This window comes from Microcaecilia unicolor, chromosome 7, assembly GCF_901765095.1.
Source record: "Microcaecilia unicolor chromosome 7, aMicUni1.1, whole genome shotgun sequence".
NCBI classification, from domain to species: Eukaryota; Metazoa; Chordata; class Amphibia; order Gymnophiona; family Siphonopidae; genus Microcaecilia; species Microcaecilia unicolor.
Window position 1 is genome coordinate 198,348,192 of NC_044037.1, and position 25,026 is coordinate 198,373,217.

Below are 25,026 nucleotides of genomic sequence, written 5' to 3' on the forward strand. Positions count from 1 at the left end.
GGTAATTAAATTTGCCAATGTCACAAAGTTATTCAAAGTTGTTAAATCGTAATAGGATTGTGAAAAATTGCAAGAGGACCTTATGAGACTGGGAATCCAAATGGCAGATGTTTAATGTGAGCAAGTGCAAAGTGATGCATGTGGGAAAGAGGAACCCAAACTATTGCTACGTGATGCAAGGTTCCACGCTAGGAGTCACAGACCAGGAAAAGGATCTAGGAGTCACCATTGATGATACTTTGAAACCCTCTGTGCGGCAACAAATAAAGCACATAGAATGTTAGGTATTATTAGAAAAAGAATAGAAAATAAAAACGAGGATGTTATAATGCCTTTGTATCGCTCCATGGTGTGACCATACCTCGAATACTGTAATTCTGGTCACTGCATCTCAAAAAAAAGATATAGTGGAATTAGAAAAGGTACAGAGAAGGGCGACAGAAATGATAAAGGGGATGGGACAACTTCCCTATGAGGAAAGGCTGAAACAGCTTGTGCTCTTCCGCTTGTAGAAAAGACAGCCGAGAGGAGATATGATAGAGGTATAAAAAATACTGAGGAGTTAGCTTAGTGGGGTTTAAAAACAGTTTGGAAAGCTTCCTAAAAGAAAAGTCCATAAGCCATTAAACAGATTTGGGAAAATCCACTGCTTATTTCTGGGATAAGCTGCATAAAATATATTGTACTGTTTTGGGATCTTGCCAGGTACTTCTAACCTGGATTGGCCACTGTTGGAAACAGTATTGGGCTTGATGGATCTTCGGTCTGACCCAGTATGGCAACACTTATATGTACAGAATTAGAAAAGCCAAAGATCTTTTTAAAAAAATTGATTTTGCATGCAAGTTTCCTTCCTGAACATTTATCAAATGTAAAAATTATGTCTTCCCTGATAATTTCCTTTCCTTTAGTCAGCTGCACCGTTCTGGACAAGTGGGTTAGTGGGTTATCCCCTCCTACCAGCAGATGGAAGTAGACAAAAAGCTAGGCTTTTCCAGTGAACTCACTAGTATAACCTGCTGGTACACTGAGAAAATTCCAGTATGCTTCTAACAAAGCAGCAGAAGGACCCTTTGTAAAGCACACCCATGCCCCAACCACCATTGCAGCTGCAAAAATAAACACATGCAAGCATACCACCACAAAGTGGCACTCGTACCACAGTGTCAAGTGAGCATAACCCACAGAGTGGCACTCACTACTCTGCATCTCTGTGGATTATCTCATCTCTTCTCAAAATTATTAATCTTTTTTTGGTTTGTTTTTCAACTGAAAGGGAAAAAAACAGAGCACAAAGTGCCCCAAGCTTTAGTCTTCCAAGGGCAGGTTCCAGAATGACACAGCCAACTAAAGGAAAGGGGATTATCAGGAAAGAATTTCATCTTCCTTGTAATCTAGGCTGCAACATTCTAGACAAGTGGGATGTACCCAATCAGAACTACTGGGCAGGGGAAGACAAAGCTCCCTTTAGAACAGCTCTGCCAAAGTCTGGATGTGCTTGACAAAATGCAGCAACAACCACATCACTGTCGGGAGGAACCTTCTGCCCCTCTGCCCAAGAAGTCACCTAAGCCCTTGTTGAGTAGGCTTTCAATCCTGCAGGCACCGGCCGATTCCTGCAAATACAGGTAGCCTCAATGGCCACCTTAATCCACTGCACAATAGTGACCTTAGAAGTTGTCTGACTTTAAAAGGGTCACAAAGAGAACAAGTGGTTGGACAGACAAAATTCATTAGTTTCTTCCATGTAATGAAGCAAAGTCCTCTGGAATCTAGCTTGTGGAGCTTCCAAGCAGTGGGATCAGACCCCTCTTCCAGAAAGGAGGGCAAACAGACCTGATTTGCATGGAATGTCAAGCCCCTCTTGAGCACAAAGGAGAAAACTCATGCATATCGACACAGAGTCATCCAAGAAGGAAAGAAACAAGGTCATAAGAACATAAGAATAGCCATACTGGGTCAGACCAATGGTCCATCTAGACCAGTATCCTGTTTCCAACAGTGGCCAATCCAGGTCAAAAGTACCTGGCAGAAACCCAATTAGTAGCAACATTCCATGCTACCAGTTCCAGGGCAAGCAGTCGCTTCCCCCATGTCCATCTCAAAAACAGACAGAACTTTTCCTCCAGGAACTTGTCCAAACCTTTTTTTAAACCCAGATATGCTAAGCGCTGTTACCACATCTTCCGGCAATGAGTTCCAGAGTTTTAAACCCAGATATGCTAAGCGCTGTTACCACATCTTCAGGCAATGAGTTCCAGAGTTTAACTATTCTTTGAGTGAAAAAATATTTCCTCCTATTTGTTTTAAAAGTATTTCCATGTAATTTCACCGAGTGTCCCCTGGTCTTTGTACTTTTTGAAAGAGTGAAAAATTGATTCACTTCTACCAGCTCTACACCACTCAGGATTTTATAGACTTAAATCCGCCTCCAGCCATCTCTTTTCCAAGCTGAAGAGCCCTAACCTCTTTAGCCTTTCCTCATATTGGAGGAGTTCCATCCCCTCTATCATTTTGGTCGCTCTTCTTTGAACCTTTTCTAATTCCGCTATATCTTTTTTGATGAGAACAGAACACAGCCTGCAACTCCAAGACACTGCAGGCCGAAGTGATGGCCACAAGGAAAACTGCCTTGAGAGTAAGATCCTTAACCCATTAGTGCCCAATGTTCCCATATTTGTTCCCACATATGGGAACATTGGGCACTAATGGGTTAATGGAGGCCTGCACGGCTCAAGGGGAGCCCCAGAGAGCACCCTAAGAACTAAGTTCAGATCCCAGGAGAGAAAGGAAGGACGCAACGGAGGCTGCAAACAAGTGATCCTCCTCAAAAACTGTGCAACCTCCCCATGCGCAGCCAGGAGAGGCCCTGTACCCTGCCCCTAAAACTGGAAAGTGCAGTCACCTGCACCTGAATGGAATTCAGAGCAAGACCCTGATCCAGTGATGCAAAAAGGCTATGATCTCAGGAATCTGTACTTTCCACGGAGACAGAGTTCACTCAGAACACCACTGATCAAAGACCTTCCAGACCTGCACATAAGCCAAGGATGTGGAAGACTTTTGAGATCCAATCAAGGTGGAAATTACCGCGGACAAGGAGCAATGCCTCACCAACCTCTGCCTTTCAAGGGCCAGACCGTAAGCCAGAAGGGATCCAGATCTTCCATTTTCACTGGTTCTTGCTGCAGGAGCCGCTTTGCCCCTGGGCACAGCCAGAGGCTCAGCCACCAGGAGGCAAACTAGGTTTGCATACCATGGTCAGAGAGGCCAAGCCTGAACCATCAGAAGAACCAGATGAGGATGGCATGCAATTCTGCACAAGAGCCTATCAGAGGCCACAGAGGAAAGACATACAGGGGCTCCTCTGCCAGTCAAAGTTACTCCAGGGCATCTATCCCCTGCGAGGCTGCCTCCCTCCGGTGGCTGAATAATCACTCCATCTTGGCACTGGAGCTCATGGCCATTGAGTCAAACACCAGCAGTCCCCCATGGTCCTGAATGAGCCAATAGGCCTCCACCCCCCCCCCCCCCCCCAGTTCCCACTCCCCTGGATCCAACTGGGAGTGGCTGAGGAAGTCCGCTTTGACATTGTCTTTGCCCACTATGTGAACTGCTGATGGGGCTTGTAGGTGCTGTAGGTGCGTCTCCGCCCAACAGCAGACACACGCAGCTGCCAATGCCACTGCCTGGTTCTGCCACTGAGTAGCTTCCAAGGAGGCCACTGAGGGGCTTCCAAGGAGATTCCCCCTCAACAAAAAAAAAAAAAAAAAAAAAGGTGCTCCACACAGTCCCACCAGTCCAGACTAGCTTGCACCCTGGCAGAGAGGCAACAGGCACTCAAAGTCCTGCAAGACCGGAGCCCACCTAGACAACAGGGTCACTGAAGAGGCCACATGTGTACCCTTGCCTAAGGAACTACCTCCAAGGTTGCTGCCTCAAAGCCTACAAGCTGAAGGTAGCCTCAAACACTGGGAGACAGGAGCTCACAGAGCCTGCATTTATGAGACTAACTTTGCAGCTTACTCTTCACGCCTTTCCCATATCCTCCCCGAACAAGTGCCCCCTAAAGGGGAGATGACTGAGGAGCACCTTGGAGGCCACGTCTGCCACCCAATGTCAGAGCCACAGCCAGCACCGCCCCAACAGAGAGACAGCTGTATACCAGGAGGAAAAACGGACCAGATTGTGAAGAATGTCTGCCAGGAAGGCCACCCCAGACTCCAGTCAAGAAATCTCCAGAGACTCCACCAACTTCAGCAACCAACAGAGTGTGGCCCTGGCCACATAGCTGCCCCAAATGGTGGCCTGGACCCGTGAGGCTCCTTAAGAAAAAGCAAAATGAAAATGCTGCTCTACCCCCTTCTTTTGTAGCTCGTGGAGACATGAATCCCCCTAAATGAGAACAGCCATCTTCTTGGTGACTGCAATGACCAGAATGTCCACCTTAGGATATACCCAAGTACTGCTGTATCTCCTTGGGAGTGAAGATGTACAAACGTTCCAGGGCTCTGGCCCCTTGAGAGCCCCCATTGGACAAGTTCAATTATGCCAAAATCATGCAGGTGAGGGTCTTGTGAAGGAGAAACGCTTTGGAGATACCAACAGACCCTCCAACAGGGACAGCTAAAAAAAAAAAAGGTAGGGGCCCCTGAGGGCCCCATAAGGACCCCTTCCACACAGGCAGGCCTGAGCTGGGTGGAACACTCATGCTCCCTACCCTCCACCCAAGCCCCAGTGGGGTTGTAGATTCTCCTGCTGTAAAAAAGCAGCATGAGAGAAAAGGGTTAAACCTGACAAAATAGCCACCATTCCTGTTGAAGACATCGGGACTGTGGGCAGCTGTACTAAGCCACTGGCTCTTACAGACTGCACAGCATCTGCCTGCAGGCATGCTCAGGGCCAAAGCAGGTGCATGCAGACCTGTTCCCTGCCACTAGCAAGGTCAACCCAGGACCTCAGAACCTCAGCTGTTCCCCTGCTCCCAGTGGGTGTGACTCCAACCTCTCATTTATTTTTTTTTTAAAGGCACAGAGCCTTTTTTTTTTTTTCTAATAACTCAAATAGCTTTAATTTCTCTAAAAAGAGGAATAAAGCTAGCCAGGCCGGACCGATTCATCTTTTTTTTTTTCTTCAAGTGCCTGGGAGCAGTAGGGGGAGCCCTTGGAGAAAATACCCAAACAAGGTGTATGGGTTATGAGGGATGGGGATCCACGCCCCCTGGCACGGTCTCAAAGGACCGAGCCACAGACTTCCCAGTGGATGCTGAAAAGTTCTACTGGGGGCAGCAGACCATGGCTCTGTGCTCAACCAGGTCCAATCCGGGGGATCAGGTAACCTGAGAGCAGCAGTATCAACTACGTTGTGCAGCCTCAGCCAACAGAGCATGGAGCTAGGCTGGGACCAGGAGCACCAGCCTAAGTAACCTACTGTCACAAAACACCTAGCCAACCACCTGGGGTTACCCCCGCAGCCACTCAGGTCCAATTATCCCCAGTGATTTCTAGGTTACTGGAGCCATACTCCCAGTGGTCCCACAGTTCCCAGAAAGCACTCACAGACCCAACACACAAACCACCAGGATCCTTTATCAGTCCAGACAAACAGGGTGAACAAACAATTATGTTTATTCTCTTGAAAAATACTGAACAGTGGAACAAAATAGTGCAACTGGCAAACAACAACAGGTAACTGAAATAAGGATCAATCATAACAATAACTAAACACTTGCATACTTCCTAGAACGTACCTGAAGAGATCAGGACATATATAGCTGTTTACCAGTTATCAAACGGGAAAATTAGGTTCTTACTGTGATAATTTTCTTTCCTTTAGTCATAGCAGATGCAGCCATTACAGATGGGTTGTGTCCATCAACCACCAGAGGGAGATAGAGAGCACACTTTTTTCAGTGCCTCATACCAGCTTGCTCCACTGCCTCTCCTTCAGTAATTGCAGTATAGCAAACCGCAATGGGAATAACATGAGCTTTCCTCACAGCGAACGATGGCCCTACAACAAAGGGCATTAACTCAGAATGGAGGGAATGAAACATCCTCCCGGAGGACATAAACTCATCCTCCACTGAGACACAACTGGAGGGAATAAACTCATCCTCCCGGAGGGAATAAACTCATCCTCCAAAACATGAAACTGGAGGGAATTAAGTCATCCTCCTTTAATTGAACAAGAATCCTGAAGACTGTTTCCGACTTTCTCCCAAGGACGGAATCTCCAGGAAACATGAACAGAACCTGAAATAGATTTACAGCAGATAGCAATCAGACAGGGAGGGATCATGGCTGCATCTGCTATGACTAAAGGAAAGAAAATTATCACGGTAAGAACCTAATTTTCCCTTCCATGTCATCAAGCAGATGCAGCCATTACAGATGGGGTGTATCAAAGCAATCCCTAGATAGGGCGGGAACAAGCCACACCACGTGCCAGCACTTGCGCTCCAAAATGTGCGTCCCTCCTGGCAGCCACATCCAGCCTGTAATGTCGGGCAAAAGAGAGCTTAGAAGCCCATGTTGCTGCACTACAAATCTCTTGAAGAGAGAGTGCTCCAGTTTCAGCCCAAGAAGAGGAAATTCCTCTAGTGGAATGTGCCTTAAAGGCATCAGGCGGAGGCCAGCCGGCAAGCAAATAAGCTGAAAAGATATATTCTTTAAGCCAGCGGGCAATAGTGGCTTTAGACGCTGGAGACCCTCTGCGAGGCCCTGATAGCAAAACAAACAGATGATCAGAGGTCCTGAAAGAGTTAGTAACTCGCAGATACTGCAGCAGAGTCCTGCGCACGTCCAACAGGTGCAATTGCCAAAAGATTCTGGAAACTCCTCCTTGACAAAGAAAATAGGTTGGTTTAGGTGAAACGCTGAAACCAGCTTAGGCAAGAAGGAAGGCACGGTCCGAACCGTGACCCCGGACTCCGAAAACTGCAGAAAAGGGTCTCTACAGGACAGCGCCTGGAGCTCTGACACCCGTCTCGCCGAAGTCATGGCCACTAAAAAGACGGCCTTCAGTGTCAAATCTTTCTCTGAAGCACGCCGAAGCGGTTCAAAGGGAGCACCCTGAAGGGCTTTCAGCACTAGCCCCAGGTTCCACGCTGGACAAGGTGCACGCACGGGAGGACGGCGCCGAAGCACCCCTCTAAGTAACCGTGCCACATCTGGATGAGCAGCTAAAGACGCCTTCAACCTTGCCACGCAGGGAGGCCAATGCTGCCACTTGCACCCGCAGGGAATTATAGGCCAAGCCTTTTTATACACCAGAATCGGCGAGACAGGAGCCCGCAGGGGTGTGATCTCTTTAGAAGCACACCAGATTTCAAACTGGCGCCAAATCCTGGCATAAGCCACGGAAGTGGAACGCTTGCGGGCTTGCTGGAGTGGTAATTACTTTTTTTTTTTTGAATAGCCTTTGTCTCTCAATTGCGCCCTCTCAATCGCCAGACCATAAGACCAAATCGGCCGGCGTCCTCCATGGTCACCGGACCCTGGGACAACAGGTTGGGAACCAGAGGTAACTGAAGGGGATCCTCTACAAGCATCTGTCGGAGGTCCGCATACCAAGGCCTCCTGGGCCAATCTGGGGCGACGAGAACCACTTCTCCTGGATGCAGCCGAATCCGCAGGAGCACTCGCACTATCAAGGGCCACGGAGGGAACACATACAGTAGGCCCGGAAGCCAGGGTTGAGCCAAGGCATCCAACCCCGCCGAGCGAGGATCTCTCCGTCTGCTGAAGAAGCATGGGACTTTGGCATTGGTGCTTGTCGCCATTAGATCCATCACGGGCTTGCCCCACTTAGCACATATCTGCAGGAATACTTTGTCTGCAAGTTCCCACTCCGCTGGATCGATCTGATGCCTGCTTAGATAATCGGCTTGCACGTTGCTCTGACCTGCAATGTGAGCTGCCGACAGAAACTGTAGATGCAGCTCGGCCCAGTGGCAAATTTGTTCGGCCTGCGCGGCTAGAGCTCTGCACTGAGTGCCGCCGTGTCGATTTATGTAGACCACTGCTGTCGTGTTGTCCGACATCACTCTGACAGCCAATCCTTCCAGGGTCACTTGAAAGGCCAGAAGCGCCTGAAACCCTGGGCATGCTTCCCCTTGCAATGTGCGCCCCAGCCTTTCAGGCTGGCATCTGTCACCACTAGGCACCAATCGTGGAGCACCAGCGGCATTCCTCACTGCAGCATGCTGTCTGAGAACCACCATTCCATGCTGAGTCGGGCCGCAGGGAGCCAAGAGAGTCTGCATTGATAATCCTGAGATACTGGAGACCATCCTTGGAGTAGAGCATACTGTAGAGGTCTCAGGTGCGCTCTCGCCCAGGGCACCAGTTCCATGGTGGCCGTCATCGATCTAAGCAGCTGGACAATGTCCCAAGCTCGCGGGCGGGGCATCCTCAGGAGCAGACGGACCTGATTCTGAAGCTTGCACCGCCTTTGCTCGGGTAGGTACACATACCCCGAAGCTGTGTCGAACCTGGCCCCCAAATATTCTAGAGACTGCGAGGGGGTCAAGTTACTTTTGGCCAAATTGACGACCCAGCCCAGAGATTGAAGTACTGAGACCACTCTGGCTGTGACATGCTGACTCTCTGCAGCAGAGTTTGCTCGAATGAGCCAGTCGTCCAGGTACGGGTGAACCCGAATACCCTCTCGCATTAGAAAGGCAGCTACTACCACCATAACCTTCGAAAAGGTGTGGGGAGCTGTGGCGAGGCCAAAAGGCAAGGCCCGGTACTGGAAATGCTTTCCCATCACCGCAAACCTCAGAAACATCTGGTGCGGGGGCCAAATTGGAATATGCAAGTAAGCTTCTTTCAGGTCCAGAGACGTGAGAAACTCTCCTGGCTGTACCGCCTCAATGACGGAGCGCAGGGTTTCCATGTGAAAATGCCGCACTCTCAGGGACTTGTTTAATTCTTTTAAGTCCAGAATAGGGCGAAAAGACCCTCCTTTTCGCGGCACCACAAAGTAGATGGAGTAGCATCCGCAGCCGTGTTCGGCGGGAGGTACCGGGGACACGGCCCCTATCTGAATCAGACCTTGCAAAGTCTCCTCTACCGCCGCCTGTTTGGCGGCAGAACCGCATCGGGACTCCACAAACACGTCTCTTACAGGGGCGTGGAATTCTATTCTGTAACCGTCTCTGATCAGGTCCAAGACCCACTGATCTGAGGAAATGTTGGCCCACTCCTCGGCAAAGAGGGAAAGACGTCCTCCGATGACAGGACTCGAGGAGAGGGCCGGCGCACCATCATTGAGAGGGTCGCCCCTGAACTCCAGGCCTTGAGCCAGCGGCTGCGGAACGTTTGTCTGAGCGAAAGGAGTTCCTCTGCTGAAAACGAGCATGAGAAGTGAACCCAGCAGAACGCCCCGGGCGGTACCTTCGAGCTTCACGGAAGCGAGGTCTGTAAGATGAGTGGACCCCCGCACCCTTAGAGGAAGGCCGAGGCCTATCTTCAGGCAAGCGCTGGGGTTTAGCCTCAACCAGGCCCTTCACAATTTTCTCCAACTCCTCACCAAACAGGAGAAGGCCTTGAAAGGGCAACTTCACCAACCTTTGCTTAGAGGCCATATCCGCCGCCCAATGCCATAGCCAAAGAAGACGGCGAGCCGCCACTGCTACTGCCATGTGTTTAGCCAAAGCTCTGACAATATCATAAAGGGCGTCAGCAAGACAGGACAAGGCCGACTCCATCCGCGGAGCCACATCTGAAAAGGGCTCCGCTCCATCACCGGGCTGTTCCACTGCCTGTTGCAACCAAGCCAGGCAGGCTCTAGCAGCATAACAACTGCATGCAGACGCCCAAATAGTGAGACCTGCAAGTTCAAATTACCGTTTAAGTGCTGATTCCAGTCTACGGTCTTGAATATCCTTCAGGGCAGCACCTCCTTCAACAGGGAGGGTAGTTCTCTTTGTCACAGCTGTGACTAGGGCACCCACTTTAGGCATAGCAAAGCGAGCCATATGCTCCTCACTCAGAGGATATAATTGCCCCATAGCCCTGGAAACTTTCAACGGTCCCTCGGGGTCAGCCCATTGAGCCGAAATAAGCTCTTTGATGGAGTCATGCAAAGGAAAGGCTCGAGCAGACTTTTTGGTACTAGCCATCCTAGGATTCACAGAGGAGGCTGAGCCACTGTCAGGGTCCTCAATAGAGAGAGCCTGCAGGGTATCAGAAATAAGCGCTGGCAGCTCATCACAGTGGAAAATCCTCACCGCGGAGGGATCGTCTAGATCCTGAGTCACTTCTGCACCAGACTCTGGCTCCTCAGACCATGAAGGCCTGCCAGAGTCCTCCGAATCCTCACAGCCCGACCACAGGGGGGAAAATGGAGGTGCAGCACTCTCTGAAGGGGAATGAGCCCTTCTGCACTTCATATTCTGTCAATTATCAGGGAATAACGCCTCAGAGGGCATACCCAGGCTAGAATCCACCGGGGGGGCATTAGAAGAGGCCCCTGCAGGGCTTTGTGGGAGAGCTCTTTTAAGCATGTATGCTTTATGCATTAATAAGACAGAATCAGGGGAGAAAAACTCACCCTGGGCACCCGGATCTCTGCCGAGGCTAGTAGCTCTCATATCAGCCTCACTCCGAGGCCACCCCCCCGGGCTCAGGACTCTCCGTCTCAGCAGAGGTCGCGCCATGTGGTAAATTCAAAATGGCGTCCACTGCCAGCTCAGAGCGCGAAGAATCGTCGCTCGCCATGCTCGGGCCGGCTCTAACATCTGTACAGCACGATTTACAGAGCTCCGCTGCTGATCTGCGCTTGCCACACTTGGAACAGCGCTTTACATTCTCTGCAGTCATCGCCAAAAACGGCGGTAAAATTCAAAATGGCGGTTTGCGCCAAAATCGCCCCGATCGCGGGCCCACCCCGGAGGAGTCAGAAAACACTCTTACCTCACTGGACCGAGTATCACAGCTCCAGTCCCACAGAAAAAGGCAAGGAAAAACCTCTGTTCCTTTTTTTTTTTTTTTAACGCTGTGAGGAAAGCAGAGGTAAATAGAACTCCGGAGGCTCAGGTGAGTGAGAAAGGCAGGGAAAGGGCGAACCTATGTGCCTGCATCCACTGTTGGTGGGGAAGGACAGGGAAAGCTAAGCAATGTGTCCACATCCACGGAGGTATGGGTAAGGCAAGGAAAGGGCGAACCTATGTGCCTTTAAAGTGAAGCTGCTATAGCCTCCAACACCCCGGCTAACAACTGGCAAGCCAGGAGCCACCTCCAGGCAGATTTTTGATGGAGCTCGAAGATGCTACAACCACTCTGCTAGGGGAGATAGAAATTACTGAAGGAGAGGCAGTGGAGCAAGCTGGTATGAGGCACTGAAAAAAGTGTGCTCTCTATCTCCCTCTGCTGGTTGATGGACACAACCCATCTGTAATGGCTGCATCTGCTTGATGACAAGGAAGTAACTGTTTTTTACAGGGCTTCAGCAAAGAGTTCTCTCTTTCTTCTCCCGGGCTGAAACTGAAGCAACAGCCAGCCATTGCTGGGTAATTTCAAAACTCCAGGCCAAACAGAGTCCAGAACAGTCAAGTTTCAAATAAAAACTGGTTACATCACTGCAAGGCACTTCCTATTATCTATGTGCTAACTAAGAAAGAGTCAGTCAGTCCTCTGTAACAGCTTTAAACATAAACATGTACAGACCTGCTGGGCAAACTAGAGAAATACACTTCAGAATTAACTGACAGGAAAATATCCAATACATTTTGCAGGCTTAAAAACACACTGTTTCTTCACACCTACTATCTGCTAAAGGTAGAGAAAAATACTTGAACTCTCTCAATGCACCAGCAGGTTATACCGGTGAGTTCTCGAAAAGCTTAGCTTTTTTTCTACCTCCATCTACTGGTAGGAAGGGATAACCCACTTGTCCAGAATGGTGCAGCCTAGACCAGGAATCTTTCTTTAAAAACCTGATTTATCTTAAATAAACATTTTTCAAGTACAAGAAAACAAAAAAAAGGCAATCTTACTCAGGACCAGTACCTTACTCAGGACCTATTGAATGCCTGTATATACCATTGTTTCATTGTGTCTGGCATTTATGCGATACATTAAAAAATTACCTTCATCATACATGCATCAAAAACAACCAAAGAATGGGGAGAAAAATACCATTATATATATAGGAGAATAATTTGTATATTTTAACTTGTCATATAAATTATTTCTGTAAAGGAGTGCATGCATGCTCTAGTGCAGTGTTTCCCAATCAGTGTGCCTTCAGATCTGGAGCGGGTGTGACACAAACCAGTCAGCACTCTGGTCAAGACCAGCACAGTGGGCTCTGCTCTCAGGATCTCAGAGCCACAAGATACTAACAGCATCAGATTTCTAACTGAGCACATGTGTAGTCCCACATGCTTCTCTCCTTCCTAGATACAGTGGAGACCTGGAGTGTGAGAGTTAACAGGCACCATGTAAGATATAAACAAGCTGGGCCCTGCTTTGTGCAGTGCACACATTGTACTTCACTCTATCCCTGTCCTTCCAGCCTCCGATGTGGCTTTCAGCACTTTCCTAGCTTTTTTTTTTTTAGGCCGAGTCCTCTTCGTGGACATGCTGCTTGCTCTGCACAATCCTTTTGTTACTACAGGTGTGCCTTGGGCTTGTCAAGTTGGGAAATGTTGCACTAGTGCAGCATTAGTAGCAGTACAGATCTAGAGGAAGAGCGGAGTCTGTTGGTTGTAATAACTCCATTAAAAAGGAAAAAAAAAAGTAAAGAGGCCTTTTACTAAAGCTTAGCACACATTAATGACATTAGTATGCGTCAAGTGCCGCATGGTCCATAGGTATATAATAGGACATGAAGCATTTAACAAGTGCTGATGTCCAGTAGAGTGCACTAAGCTTTAGGAAAAGGGAATCCTAAATGTTTTAGTACATCTGAAGATTAGACCTATGTGGCCTCAAATGTACTTCAATCTTTGTGTGTGGATGCTTTATATTAAAAAACAAAACAAAACACGTCAGTGTCATGACCTAAAGAAACATGTTCTAATGGCCATCTCCAGGAGCACATGAACCACTGTATTGGGTAAGTACCGTTTGGTTACTTACCCAATACAAAATTCAGGTGAAAACAGTATTAGAATTCAAATATATATGTGCATCCTGCCAAAAACAACTTGGCTCACACAACACAGAAATATCTACTAAATAAAATTGGGGGGGGGGGGGGGGGGGGGGGTAAGTAGGCAAGTAATACAAGAAAACAAAATAGAAAGAAAGAAAAAGATTACCTTAACCAAATGTGGTCTCACTAGAGTAACTACTGATGTATACCTCTCCATCATAGGGGGGAATCCTATTTCTAAATGCGCTTTGCAGTACCCAGCTCGTTTGGATAGTATTTCTGATTTTTTGCACCAAGGTACAAAAAGTTTGTATTCTTCCACAACTGCTACCACTTCATATATTTCCTGCATAGAGTATCTGAAAATAAAACACAGGGCAGTTAAATCTGCAGGGCCTGTTGCCTTTTTTCTTTTCTTTTTTTTTTCCAGCAGGTTTGTGGGTTACACCTGGGCCGCAGTACAACAGCAACCAGAAGATGAAAGCGCTAAGGACAGTTATATATAGTCTGCAGTTTTTGGCAGCACAGTTAACCAGGTCACATTTGGCCAAATGTATAAACACATTTAGAAACATTAAGCCTAGAACTCTAAAACCTTTTGTTTATGCACGGTGTTATGCATGTGACCAAACTGCTGATGTGCCACACATAGTTGGCAGCCCAATCGCAGGATCTCCTGGTCTCTAGCCCTCCTGACAAGATGGGTGTAACTAATAATTCCCACCCCCACAAAACAGTTTTCACAGCTTCCCAGTAGATTATCAGATCAGGTTTGTGGTTCATATTGTGGGTTCTATAATCCCTCCACCAGTTAAGAAGTCTGTCTTGAAAGACTGGATCTTTATAGAGTTCCAAGGGAAAAACCCAGTGACCACCCCGCTGGGCACCTCTTCTCGGACTCCAATCCATCCATACCCAAGCATGGTCGGAAATAACATATACTACTACTACTACTAACTAGCATTTCTAAAGCGCTACTAGGGTTACGCAGCGCTGTACAATTTAAACATAGAAGGACAGTCCCTGCTCAAAGAGCTTACAATCTAAAAAACATATGACCCTATAGTCGCCGTAACCACCAACCCGAATAGCTGGAAATCAACAAATAATCTATCCAAGCCTGTGTGGAGTGTGCCCGAGATAAGTGAGTATAGTTTTTCTCTTGAGGGTGGAGCACCTGCCATAAGTCTATTAGCTCCAACTGATGGCACATATTAGGTAAACCTCTACTGGAGTAGAGATACACCGAAGCTCTAGGAAGGGATTTATCCACTGTTGGGTCCCATACAAAAATTAAAGTCATCCCTCTCCCAACTACTAAAGATGCCATATTGAGATTCATAAGATGGGCAGTCACAGTTCTATAAAACTTACGGTCAAATTGGTTGGGAGCATAAATGTTGCAAAATATCACTGTCTGGTGATCTACCATTGCCACACAGATCAGGTATCTCCCATTTGGGTCTGCACATAGTCTGAATTTGTTCCGCTATCCCTTTCCGAAATAAAATGGCCACCCCCCCTTTCTTCCCCCATGCTGCTGCTGCTTTGCAGTCTCCAACCCACCACGTTTTAATTTTAGCATGTTCAAGGGCAGATAAATATGTTTCTTATATAAGAGCAATGTCTAACTTATGGCGTTGAAGGTGTTGTAAGATTTTTGTGCACTTAAATGGGCAAGTTAATCCCCCACCACCACGTTCCAAGTTACTATTTTCACTGTAAAGAACTATTATTAGGATCTGAAACATTAGCAAAACTAGTGTACGTTTCCCAGATGGGATGTCCCAGCCTACCCCCCCCCCCCCCCCCCCCAAGATATCATTCTCCAAGGACAGAGTTCTCAGATGGAACTTCTAATGAGCTCCCCAACCCAACTTGCTAGCATCCACTGTCACCACTTCCCATTGTGTTATCGGAAAAAGGGAGCACTGATGGTCAAATAGTCCTGGGTGACAACCAGCATTCAAGGAAGTTAAAGATCTGTGACACCAAAGACCAGCAGATGAGAACAAACTCTTCTGAAGGCCACATATGAGCCCTTGCCCATGGCACCACTTCCATTGTTGCTGTCATTGGACCCAGAACCTAGACATAGTCCCAGACCCTGGGCCTACCATGAATGAGGAGATGACAAATCTGTTGAAAACCAGCTTCGACCTCCTGCGCACTGTGAGAAAGACCCTCTCCCTTTCTATGTCGAATAGAGCACCCAGATACTCCAGCATCTGCGATGGAGTTAGTCTGCTCTTCTCAAAATTAAACATCCAATCCAATGACTGCAGAAGATGGACAACTGTATCGCTGCCACGCTGTCTGAACAGAACAACAAACAAAATACTAGTTGTCGAGATACAGGTGAACTCAGATTCCCTGGCACCGACAAAGCCGCCGCCACCACCACCATCACCTTGATATACGTTCTTGGTGAGACTGAAGGGCAAAGCCCTGGAAGTGAAAGACAAGCACTGCAAAAACGTGGATTCCACCACCAGGAAATGATGAGGCAACTGGGGCCTATCAAACCCAGGGGAAGACTGAAGTCGGTACAAGGTGTCAATCTTGGGAGAGGGACTAACAGATGGGACTCCCAAAAGAATCCAGGGTTATAGCTTCTTTGCCAGGGGGTGTTCTTCACTTGAACATCCTGTAAGATCTCATAAAGCGGAACCATCACAGCCTCTCTAGCTGTAGTCCAGGAATTCAAACACCTTGGCCCCAGGCTCGTCCTACATTTCCAAAGGAATTGCGAAGGCAGCCACCATCTCCTTCACAAAAGAGAGGAAGGAAAGGCTCTCAGGTGGAAACATCCTCCTTTCCTGTGGAGGGGAGGAATCAGAAGGGATGCCATAGGACTCCTCCTCTGAAAAAGTACCATGGATCCTCTTCCAATTCTCATCAGTGGTCCTCATCGGTGTCAGCCTAGATCTCCTTGTGGGAGAGCCGAGACCGAGCCTGCTTCGGTGTAGAGATACCATAACACCCCCCTCCCCACGAGAGGGGCATCAAGGTGTCAGCTCCGGCCTCGATTCCTGTGAAGCTTCCTCCACCGACGTCGAGGGTGTGCCAACACGGGACGCAGTTGACAACAAGACCACAAGTGGCAACAGCAGAGTCCTCACCGCAGGCTGATGCCCATGCAGGACTGAAGCTAGAGGAATATGAACATAAGAGTAGCCAAATCGTGGCAATACTCCACCGACGTCTGGCACAAACACCCCAGACGTCGATGCATTCTGCAAGAACTCCCGCCAAAAACTCTGGGAGCAAGGCCTGGAGGCGCTCATCGAGGGCCGACATCAGGAAAGGCTGAGGTGCTGCTGAATCTGCTTGGGTCAAAGCAGGTGCCTGGTCCTGGCTGTGTGGAGACCCACACATCGGCACCTCATGTATTGAGGGGGAGTGGTCCTCCAAGCAAAGATGCTTCTCGGGGACTGGTGAAACCCTCGTTGCCCCAGTGCTCCCGGTAGGATGTGCTGAGGGGGATTGATGTCAATGCTTCTTCTGATGCCTGGCATTGATGCACTCCGGTGCCAAGGACGACGATGTTGAGGTACCGGGCTGCCAGACGACCGTCGCGTCGACACCTCCATCACAGAGGGAGAGCGATCCTCTTGGCGTCGACGCTTCTCGGGTGCCGAATGCTTCGACGACCCAGAGCTCCCCGGTACTGCGTCGAGAATGAGAACGATGATGGTGCTTCTTGGCCTTCGCCCGACGTCGAGACTACTCGGTACAGGTGAGGAGGATGTGGAATCCACATGCCTCCTCGGGGCCGGGTCCGATACAGGTCAGTCCTGGGGGGCCTGCAAAGCAGGAGGCGCCAAGGCGGGTGGAGACCCGCTCGATGCATCACTGCTCCCAGCGTGCATTGGTCTTTTAGCAGCCTTCACCTGGTCTCCCAACGCCAAAGCTGCCCTCAACGGTACCGATGTCGACGCCGAGGTACTGGACCCAAAAAGTTTTTCTCTCTGGGCCTCTCTGGAGATCTGAGTGCGCTTTTCCATTTTTAGGCACAACTTACCTCTGAAGATGGTCGGGCCCAAGGCACTGAAGGCACCAGGAGTGCGGATCAGTGCCCGAGATGGTCCGGTTGCAGCGGGCGCATGGCTTGAAGCCGCTGGGCGTCTTCGATGACATGACAAAGCAAGGAGGAAACAACCCCGACCGAGCGACCTAGCATGGTCGCGACGAAAAATAAAGGATTTTTTTTTTTTTAAACAGTCCTCGTAGAAAGGAACGGAAAGCACAGTCTTCGACGAAGACGAGAAGAAACTTTACTCCGGGAGCAAGGAAATGCGAAGTGCTCAAAAAGAACTCCGTGTCTCCTCAGACGCGGAAAAGAAGAAACTGAGGAGCGTGACTGTGCGACAGGCAGAAAACTACATGCGCGAATGCGCGATGGAACGCTCCAGAACAGACTTTTAGAGAATTTTGCTAGAAATCCTCCGGGGGCCGACGTGACATCACCCACACATGAGAGTATCAGCCTGCTTGTCCTCGGAGAACCATAGTAATACTAACTCTCACTGCTGTACGTTCATGGAGCAGTAATACCTGGTCAAGACAGCACACTATGGAAACAAATTCTAGAACCTTTAACTGCAAATATAGTGCTAGGCCTGAACAAAAGCAAAGCTATCTGATAAAGGCATAGCATATAAGGCCTGAAGCGCAACAAAGGGTAAAATTCCTCCCTTTCCATCCATCTAAGGCCTTCAGTGTACCTGCGACTAAACATACCACAGTCTATACCGGGTCTAAACTCTAAATTCCCAACAAAAGGCAAAAGAGGGGATACTAAAGGAGAACTTCCAAGCCTATGGCAGTCTCCTCCAACAGTTTTTCATATTTTTCATTTCCACACCACATGTCCAGTAAACTGGTATCTGGGATAGATGATCCAGATGATAGGGCCAGAATTAAACACAAGCTCAACTAGAGTATAATGAGAAATGCGCTTAAATCAGTCCCTGAGAAAATCCAATCCCACATGCTAAGTTATAGATATTTAAATCCTTCAGTCCTCACACCCTCCCTTCCCCCTGGTGAGACATCTGTGAAGAGCCAAAAGCACCTGTAAAATCCCACAGTTGTATAAATAAGGGTAAAGATTGTAAAATATAGAGCCATCTAGGAATTATAAGCACATTATGAAGAAATATTCAACCTGAAAGTAATAGTGGTAGGGCTCCCCATATTTTCAAATGTTCATGCAGATTTTAGAAGGGGTGTCAAATTGGTTCTGTATAGATCCTCTGTGTGAGCTCCCACAATTAACTCCCAAATACTGCAGAGTGTCCTTTGCCTCTTTTCAAAGGAAAATTATCCCAGTTTTGTGCAATGTTAATATGCAAAGGTAAAGCTCGCTGACTTCGCCAGAGGGCCCCATCCAATGCCATTTTAAAAGTCTACCTGCGCTGTAGGCCGCACTTAGGAAAAAAGGATTAAAAAAAAGTTTTCGGAGCCACTTTAGATAAAAAAATATAGCCATAAAGTAGTGGAAACTGGAATCAGCTGCTGAGACTTGGGGGGGGGGGGGGGGGGTGGAATCATCAATGATAGCTTTAGGGGTTGATATCACAGAGATTAGCCAGGAGATAAGGGGAAAAGCTGCTGCTCAGCTCATCATATCACATGATCTCCGTTCAAATTCAGTTTATCTGATATACTGCCAATCTAAGCAGTTTGCAATTTCCGTTAAAGGAATAAGGGGAGAAGTATAGATAAGAACCAGAGCTACATTCAGGGGACTGACATAGGAGATAATGGATAGGAAAATTTACACCCTTACTCCCATGTGAATGGGCTGTCGGCATTAGCACACGGCAGCCACAAGCGCAGCTTAGTAAACGGGAGGGAGGGGTTAGTTTGTTAAAAATATTGGACCCCCCCAAGACTTTAAACTAAGGCTGTACATATTCATATTTGATTTGGCCCCAAATACATTATTCGTATTCGGCAGAATAATAATTTGAATACGAATAATCTGGGGCACTACCGTGCTAAATCCTACTGAAATAAACACTTGATCTCCGATTTCGCATTGCTCCTTTTATTATTTGTTATGTTAAAGCTCAATGCTCATTCATATTCAGTATTTGGCCAACTAGTAAAATATGCTATTCAGTACAGCTCTAATGGAAACAATTAAAAATACATTCTCCTAAACACATTGATGAGTAAGTTATAAATAGATCAGAGATCTTAAGAACACAGACATAGAAATCCATGATCAATTAATTATTCACTAAAGAAAGAAAGGGAAAAATTCTAGACAATACCTGGATTACTTAGTACTTGAGAAATACAAACCCTATAATTCTTCTCTCAGAATACTCCTTCCTTTTGTTTATTAGTGGTCCAGCAAGGTTGAAGAAAGTTCTTCTCCAGCAGATATGATTAGGTCTGGATGTATGGAGAACAGAAGCTCTATTCAGAATACTGCAGGAAGCAAAGCACCTGAAATCAAGGAGGGGGAGATGGTCAGTATGGTTTACCCATTATCCACCATATAAAGCACAACTCAAAGCCTCAATATCTTTATTGGATACCAAGAGATTCTCAATTCAGTCTTGAGGACACACCCAGACAGTCAGATTTTCAGAATATCCACAATGAATATACATGAGATAAATTTGAATGAACATTAACATTTGATCTTAAATCCTGCTCGCACCTTTCAGTTCTAAGTGGGTCACAATCTAACAAGAACCAGAACAATCATCTGGGAAGGAAGAAAAAAAAAAAGAAAAGAAAATTAGGCCCCCCAAAGTTACAATTCATTCTGTAATACAAATTTCTGGAATAATTGTGTTTTAACCTGTCTCCTAAATGCTAAATAAGATTGAGAAGGTGAAAAAAATTCCTATAAAGATCCTTTGAATAATTAGCTGCTTGGAATGCTAAAGTCTTCTCAAATATCTCTGAATTACAGAATGACAAGGGGACAAAGTTTGTCCCCCATCCTCGTGGGTTCTGGCTCCATCCCTACCCCATCCCCCTGGTTCTGTCCCCATACCGTCCCTGCATGCCCTGTCTCCAACCCCGCAGGTTCTGTCCCCATCTCATCCCCATGGGCTCTGTCCTCATCTGCAGAAGCATTTGAATACTTATGATTTTATATTTAAATCTTTTTATTAAAGTATAAAAAGGAACAAATATGCTGTGCAACTGTTTATAAATCACAAACAGAAAACAATAATATCAACGAGCAACTATAATAACCCCACCTCCACCACCCTCTACTCTTCCAACCCCAACAATAGCTGACTTCTACTACCCCAAGGAATCCTAATTCACTCTGTTAAAATCTCCAGGGGTACAAATTACAACCCGTTCTGTATGCCCTAGTGGGGGAGAAATATGCCGTATGAAGCACTGTTATGATGAATTAAGTCATCTACAATCTCAGGACTCAATCTAGCTCTTCTGGCTTCCACAGTCTTTCCTGCAATAGAAGACATTTTCTTAGAAGATGTGCTGGTAGCAGGAATATGCAGGATCCCCCCATGCAAATTTTGCTACTTGTGGCCAGCATGTTTGCTTGTTTTTCCAAAAAATCACAATATCGTGGTCTGCATCACTCAAACATTTATCAGGCCAGTTCATTAACAGGTTTCAAATTAGAAAATGTCATGGGGACACAGTTTGCCCCCATCCTCATGGACTCTATCCCCATCCCCGTCCCATCCGCTCAGGCTCTGTCCCCGCAGGCTGTGTCCCCCACACCCCAGGTCATTCTCTACTCTGAATCTCTCATGCATACTCAATGTGGATATTTTGAAAAACAGACTAGCTTAGTGTGTCCTGAGGACTGAGCTGAGAACCCCGGTTCTATAAATTAGCATTCAGAAATACTGCCATGCCTACACTGTAAATGCCTTTCCCTGCCATCTACATTTCATATCTCGGAAGCTAAAATTAACTGGCTGCTGTCATGAGAAAAACAAAATTTGGCACAGTGCAACATTCAGGCATTTCCCATGAGTGGGCTAGGCTGCATCAAGGCCACAAAAGTTAGAGTTAATTGTGCAAACTACTTGCAAAACATTTGTCTGCCAGTTTAGTAGCCTGAACAGTAGAGTCATATCAGAAAAGCTTATCTTTTCAGCAGATATGGTAGACCCTAGTTCTAGGTGGACACATGACAGGAAAACTGACATCTCTGTCCCTTGTGCTGAGATTCAACTTGAATTTTAACATGCAGCAGCACAACCACCAATTCTTAGAGCAAACATTGCATTCTTCCCTCCTTTTTCCACCCACACAAAATGTAACAAATCCTTCTCTGTTGGGATGCAGTTGGCTCCTTGCCCTTATGGGTAGAACAGGGGATCATTCTGTTTTGTTGTTTGTTTTTAAACCAGAACTCCTTCAAAAGTTAACGCTAGCAAGAACTAAACGGGGATAAAAAAACACTGGGTCCGATGCTCAAGTGTCGTCATTAAAAGCCACGTGCATTTATGGCCGGGACTGAACTTATCAAATAAGGAATAGCAATCAATGCTCAAAGGAAATCGCATGCCAATGAGATGAGCAGAAAAGCTATGTGCAGTTCGGTAGGGAAAATGCCCGGCACACACGCAGTATAATACCAGAGACAATTCTATCTAGGAAAACCGCAAAAGAGAGGGTTGTCCTAGAATGGTTCCAGATCGCTAATCAGCATGTGACAATTCAATAATAATAAAAATTAAGAGAGAAATTCTCAGAGTAGTAAACTCACCCAATATCAAGACGATACCTACGGTACCGTATCTACGGGTGGATAAATTTTCTCTATCATGGAACTTCTCACAACTACTCTAATACTGGTTGTACAAAGATTTTTCTACTTAAAGTGTCAAATTCTAAATGTGAATAAATTACTTGTCACTCATCAAGAACCTAATAGGTCAGCCCTGTCTCTTGTTCCTACTAACCACCCCTAAGTCTGTGTTCAAATATACTAAAATCTCCTATATTCAATATCTTTCAAAACTATAAAGTTCAAAAAAAGTCCAGCACTTAGCTTGTCACACACGCTGAACAGTTTCACGATAAGCATTGTTCTACGCATGCCGAAGCTTGAAAAATGGCAACCGCTGCTCTTTGGTCCCTGCTCTAAAGGAGTGTATCATATGCGCATGTTCATGGACTATTCCGGTCACACACATGCATATGATACACGCTGAACATGAAAAGTACAAAAGACCACTCCACCGAGAAGCTGCTCCAAGGGAGAAACATGCGACCTTGAACTGTATCGAAGGACACCCCCAGGTATTCGAGAGTCTGAGAAGGTACCAGGCAACTCTTGAGAGAGTTGATCACCCAACCGAGGGACTAATGAAACCGAACTACCCGGTCCGTGACCTGCAAACTTTCCCGATACAACTTTGCTCAGATCAGCAAATCGTCCAGATAAGGATGAAGCAGAATACCATCCTTCCTGAGCGCCGCAGCCACTACTACCATGACCTTGGTGAACGTGTGTGGAGCCGTAGCTAGCCTGAACGTCAGAGCCTGAAACTGAAAATGCTTGCCCAGAACCACAAAGCAATGAAAACGCTGGTGCATGGGCCAAATTGGAATGTGCAGATATGCTTCCGTTAAATCTAGCGCAGTCAAAAACTCCCCAAACCTGATAACCACTATGACCAAGCGAAGAGACTCCATATGAAAACTTGTGACTTTGAGCACCCAATTGACCACCTTGAGATCCAAAATTGGAAAGAAAACCCCTTCTAACTTTGGAACTACAAAGTAAATGGAATAACGACCTTGCCTGACCTCCAAGGAGGGAACAGGCAAATGGCCTGCAGATCAAGAAGCCTTTTAGAGTGTACCGGACCACGCCACACCTTGAGGCAAGAATGGCAAGGAGACTCCAGAAAGGCGTCTGGAAGAGGCAGCGCAAACTCCAAGGCGTACCCGTACCCGTCACGAACTGCCTCTAACACACACTGGTTGGAGATAATCCGGGTCCACCTTCAATAGAACTGTGTTAAATGAGCTCCCACAGGAATCAGAGGTTGGACCCAGACACCTTCATTGGGCTGGACGGGTTGGTGACTGGAAAGAAGCTCCGGCCTCCCTGCCACCTCTACAAGCTCCCCGAAAAGACTGAATTCTCTGGAAAAAATGAGACTGCTGACTCTGTGCTCCTCTACCTGTCTTATAACAACTAAAATCTTGCCCCTGACCATGACTCGAAAGCAAGCCGCGACCTGATGCTCTAGGCCAAGCTTCTGAAAGGTGAGGAGCCTTGGTATCTCCGAGACTGCGGACCAACTTGTCCAACTCTTCCCAAACAAAAAAGAACCCTGAAATGAGAACTTACTCAACTTGGATTTAGAAGCCATATCTGCGGACCAACCTTTTAGCCAAAGAGAATGCCGCGCAGCTACCACTAAGGCCATGGACTTAGAAGACACCATAAGCAAATCGTACAAAGTATCTGCTAGAAAAGTGGAACCCATCTCAATCATCACCACTTCTGCGTCAATCAATGACAAATCATCCAAAGGTCTATCCAACACTCTTTCAGATCACCGAAAACAAGCCCTAGCTACCAAGGACCCACAGATGGCTGCCTGCACTGCCAAAAAAGACATGAAAACTACTTTTCAAAAGAACTTCCAGCCAGTGATCCTGAACATCTCGAAGAGCTGTGCCTCTATCAACTGGAACTGTAGTGCGCTTAGTAACAGCCGAGACGACCTCATCTACCACTGGAGGCCTTAGAAGGGACTTATCCGCATCGGGAACTGGATAGAGATGCACCATAGATCTAGCCAGATGAAAAGAGGAATCCAGAACCTCCCACTGTGCCTGGATGATATCCCTAATATCCTGGTGCATAGGGAAAGTCTACCTGGGCATCTAATGTCCTTAATCAGAAGGTCCACCTTATGGCCTTCCGTGGCCATGGGTTGCTCATCTTCAAAATGCAAAGTAGTAACCACTAACAAGACGAGTTCCTGTAAGTCCTCCTTGTGAAAAATCCTCACTACTGAAGGATCTTCCCCTGGGAGTAAAAAATATGCCCCTGAGTCCACAGGACGCCAGTCCTCCAAAATCTTCTCACCGAAAAAAATCCTCCTCCTCAAAAGAGGGCATCTCCTGATCAGGATTAGAGATTAAATCCTCCTCTAGATCCCAGGAGCCCCTAGGTCTTTTTATTGCTACCTGCTTCCGTAAGCCACCTCCTAAAGGTGAAACGGGACCAAATTTTTTTTTTTTAAACAAAGGCCCAGTACATCTGAAACACAAGCTCCAGAGGGAAACCCCCCCTCCGGACTCCCTAAGTGCTCTAGCAGCAGCAGTACTGTAGACTGTTCATAGTATGGGATAAGAGACAGGAAAGCCGTTTTCCCAAAACGACCTGGGAGGACAAAATGGCGGAGTTTCCCACCAAAACGGGAGACGCTGGTTTATCCACACTAACTCCTGAAATTTGCTGACCTACCGCAATGGGAGCCAATGAGAGGGACCAGCCGCGTCCAAAACCTCCACAGCAGTGCAGAACTTAAACGCTCCGCTAACTCCAAGTCCCCGCCGCTGGAAGACCGAGCATCTGTGGAGCTTCTCCGCCATAGCGCGATACACAGAAGCACTTTTTTTTTTTTTTAATCAGGGGGAATGTGCACCCAACACTGGAGCCAGCACAAAAAAAAATAAGACTGGTGGCACAAAAGCTGCTCTGCTCGTTCGCAGCTTTTAATAAGCTCTGTTTTCTTTTCAACACAGCTGTCTCTCCCAAATCTCAAGTACTCTTCCCATGAAGCGGTTGAGGTACACTCCCAGTTTTCAGCAGCATTTACCGCTGCAGGGAGGAAAAGGGGAGGAACTCAGCCTCCTGAGTGTAACACCCCTGAGGCTAAAGGGAGACCCACACGGGCCTCAGCCTCTTTAAAAAGGCAAGAGAAACCGGTG

General features: G+C 47.2%; 1 protein-coding gene across 1 annotated transcript in view; it reads right to left on the reverse strand.

Moving 5' to 3' along the window:
* The window catches only part of COQ10B (coenzyme Q10B), an 89,944-nt gene that overhangs the window by 21,325 nt on the left and 43,593 nt on the right, over positions 1–25,026 (reverse strand). Inside the window, exons 2-3 of the mRNA XM_030209868.1 lie at positions 19,423–19,569; positions 13,274–13,466 (exon numbers count right to left, since the gene is read on the reverse strand). Of these exons, the coding sequence (XP_030065728.1) occupies positions 13,274–13,466; positions 19,423–19,569 (340 nt within the window). The remainder of the gene's footprint in view (positions 1–13,273; positions 13,467–19,422; positions 19,570–25,026) is intronic.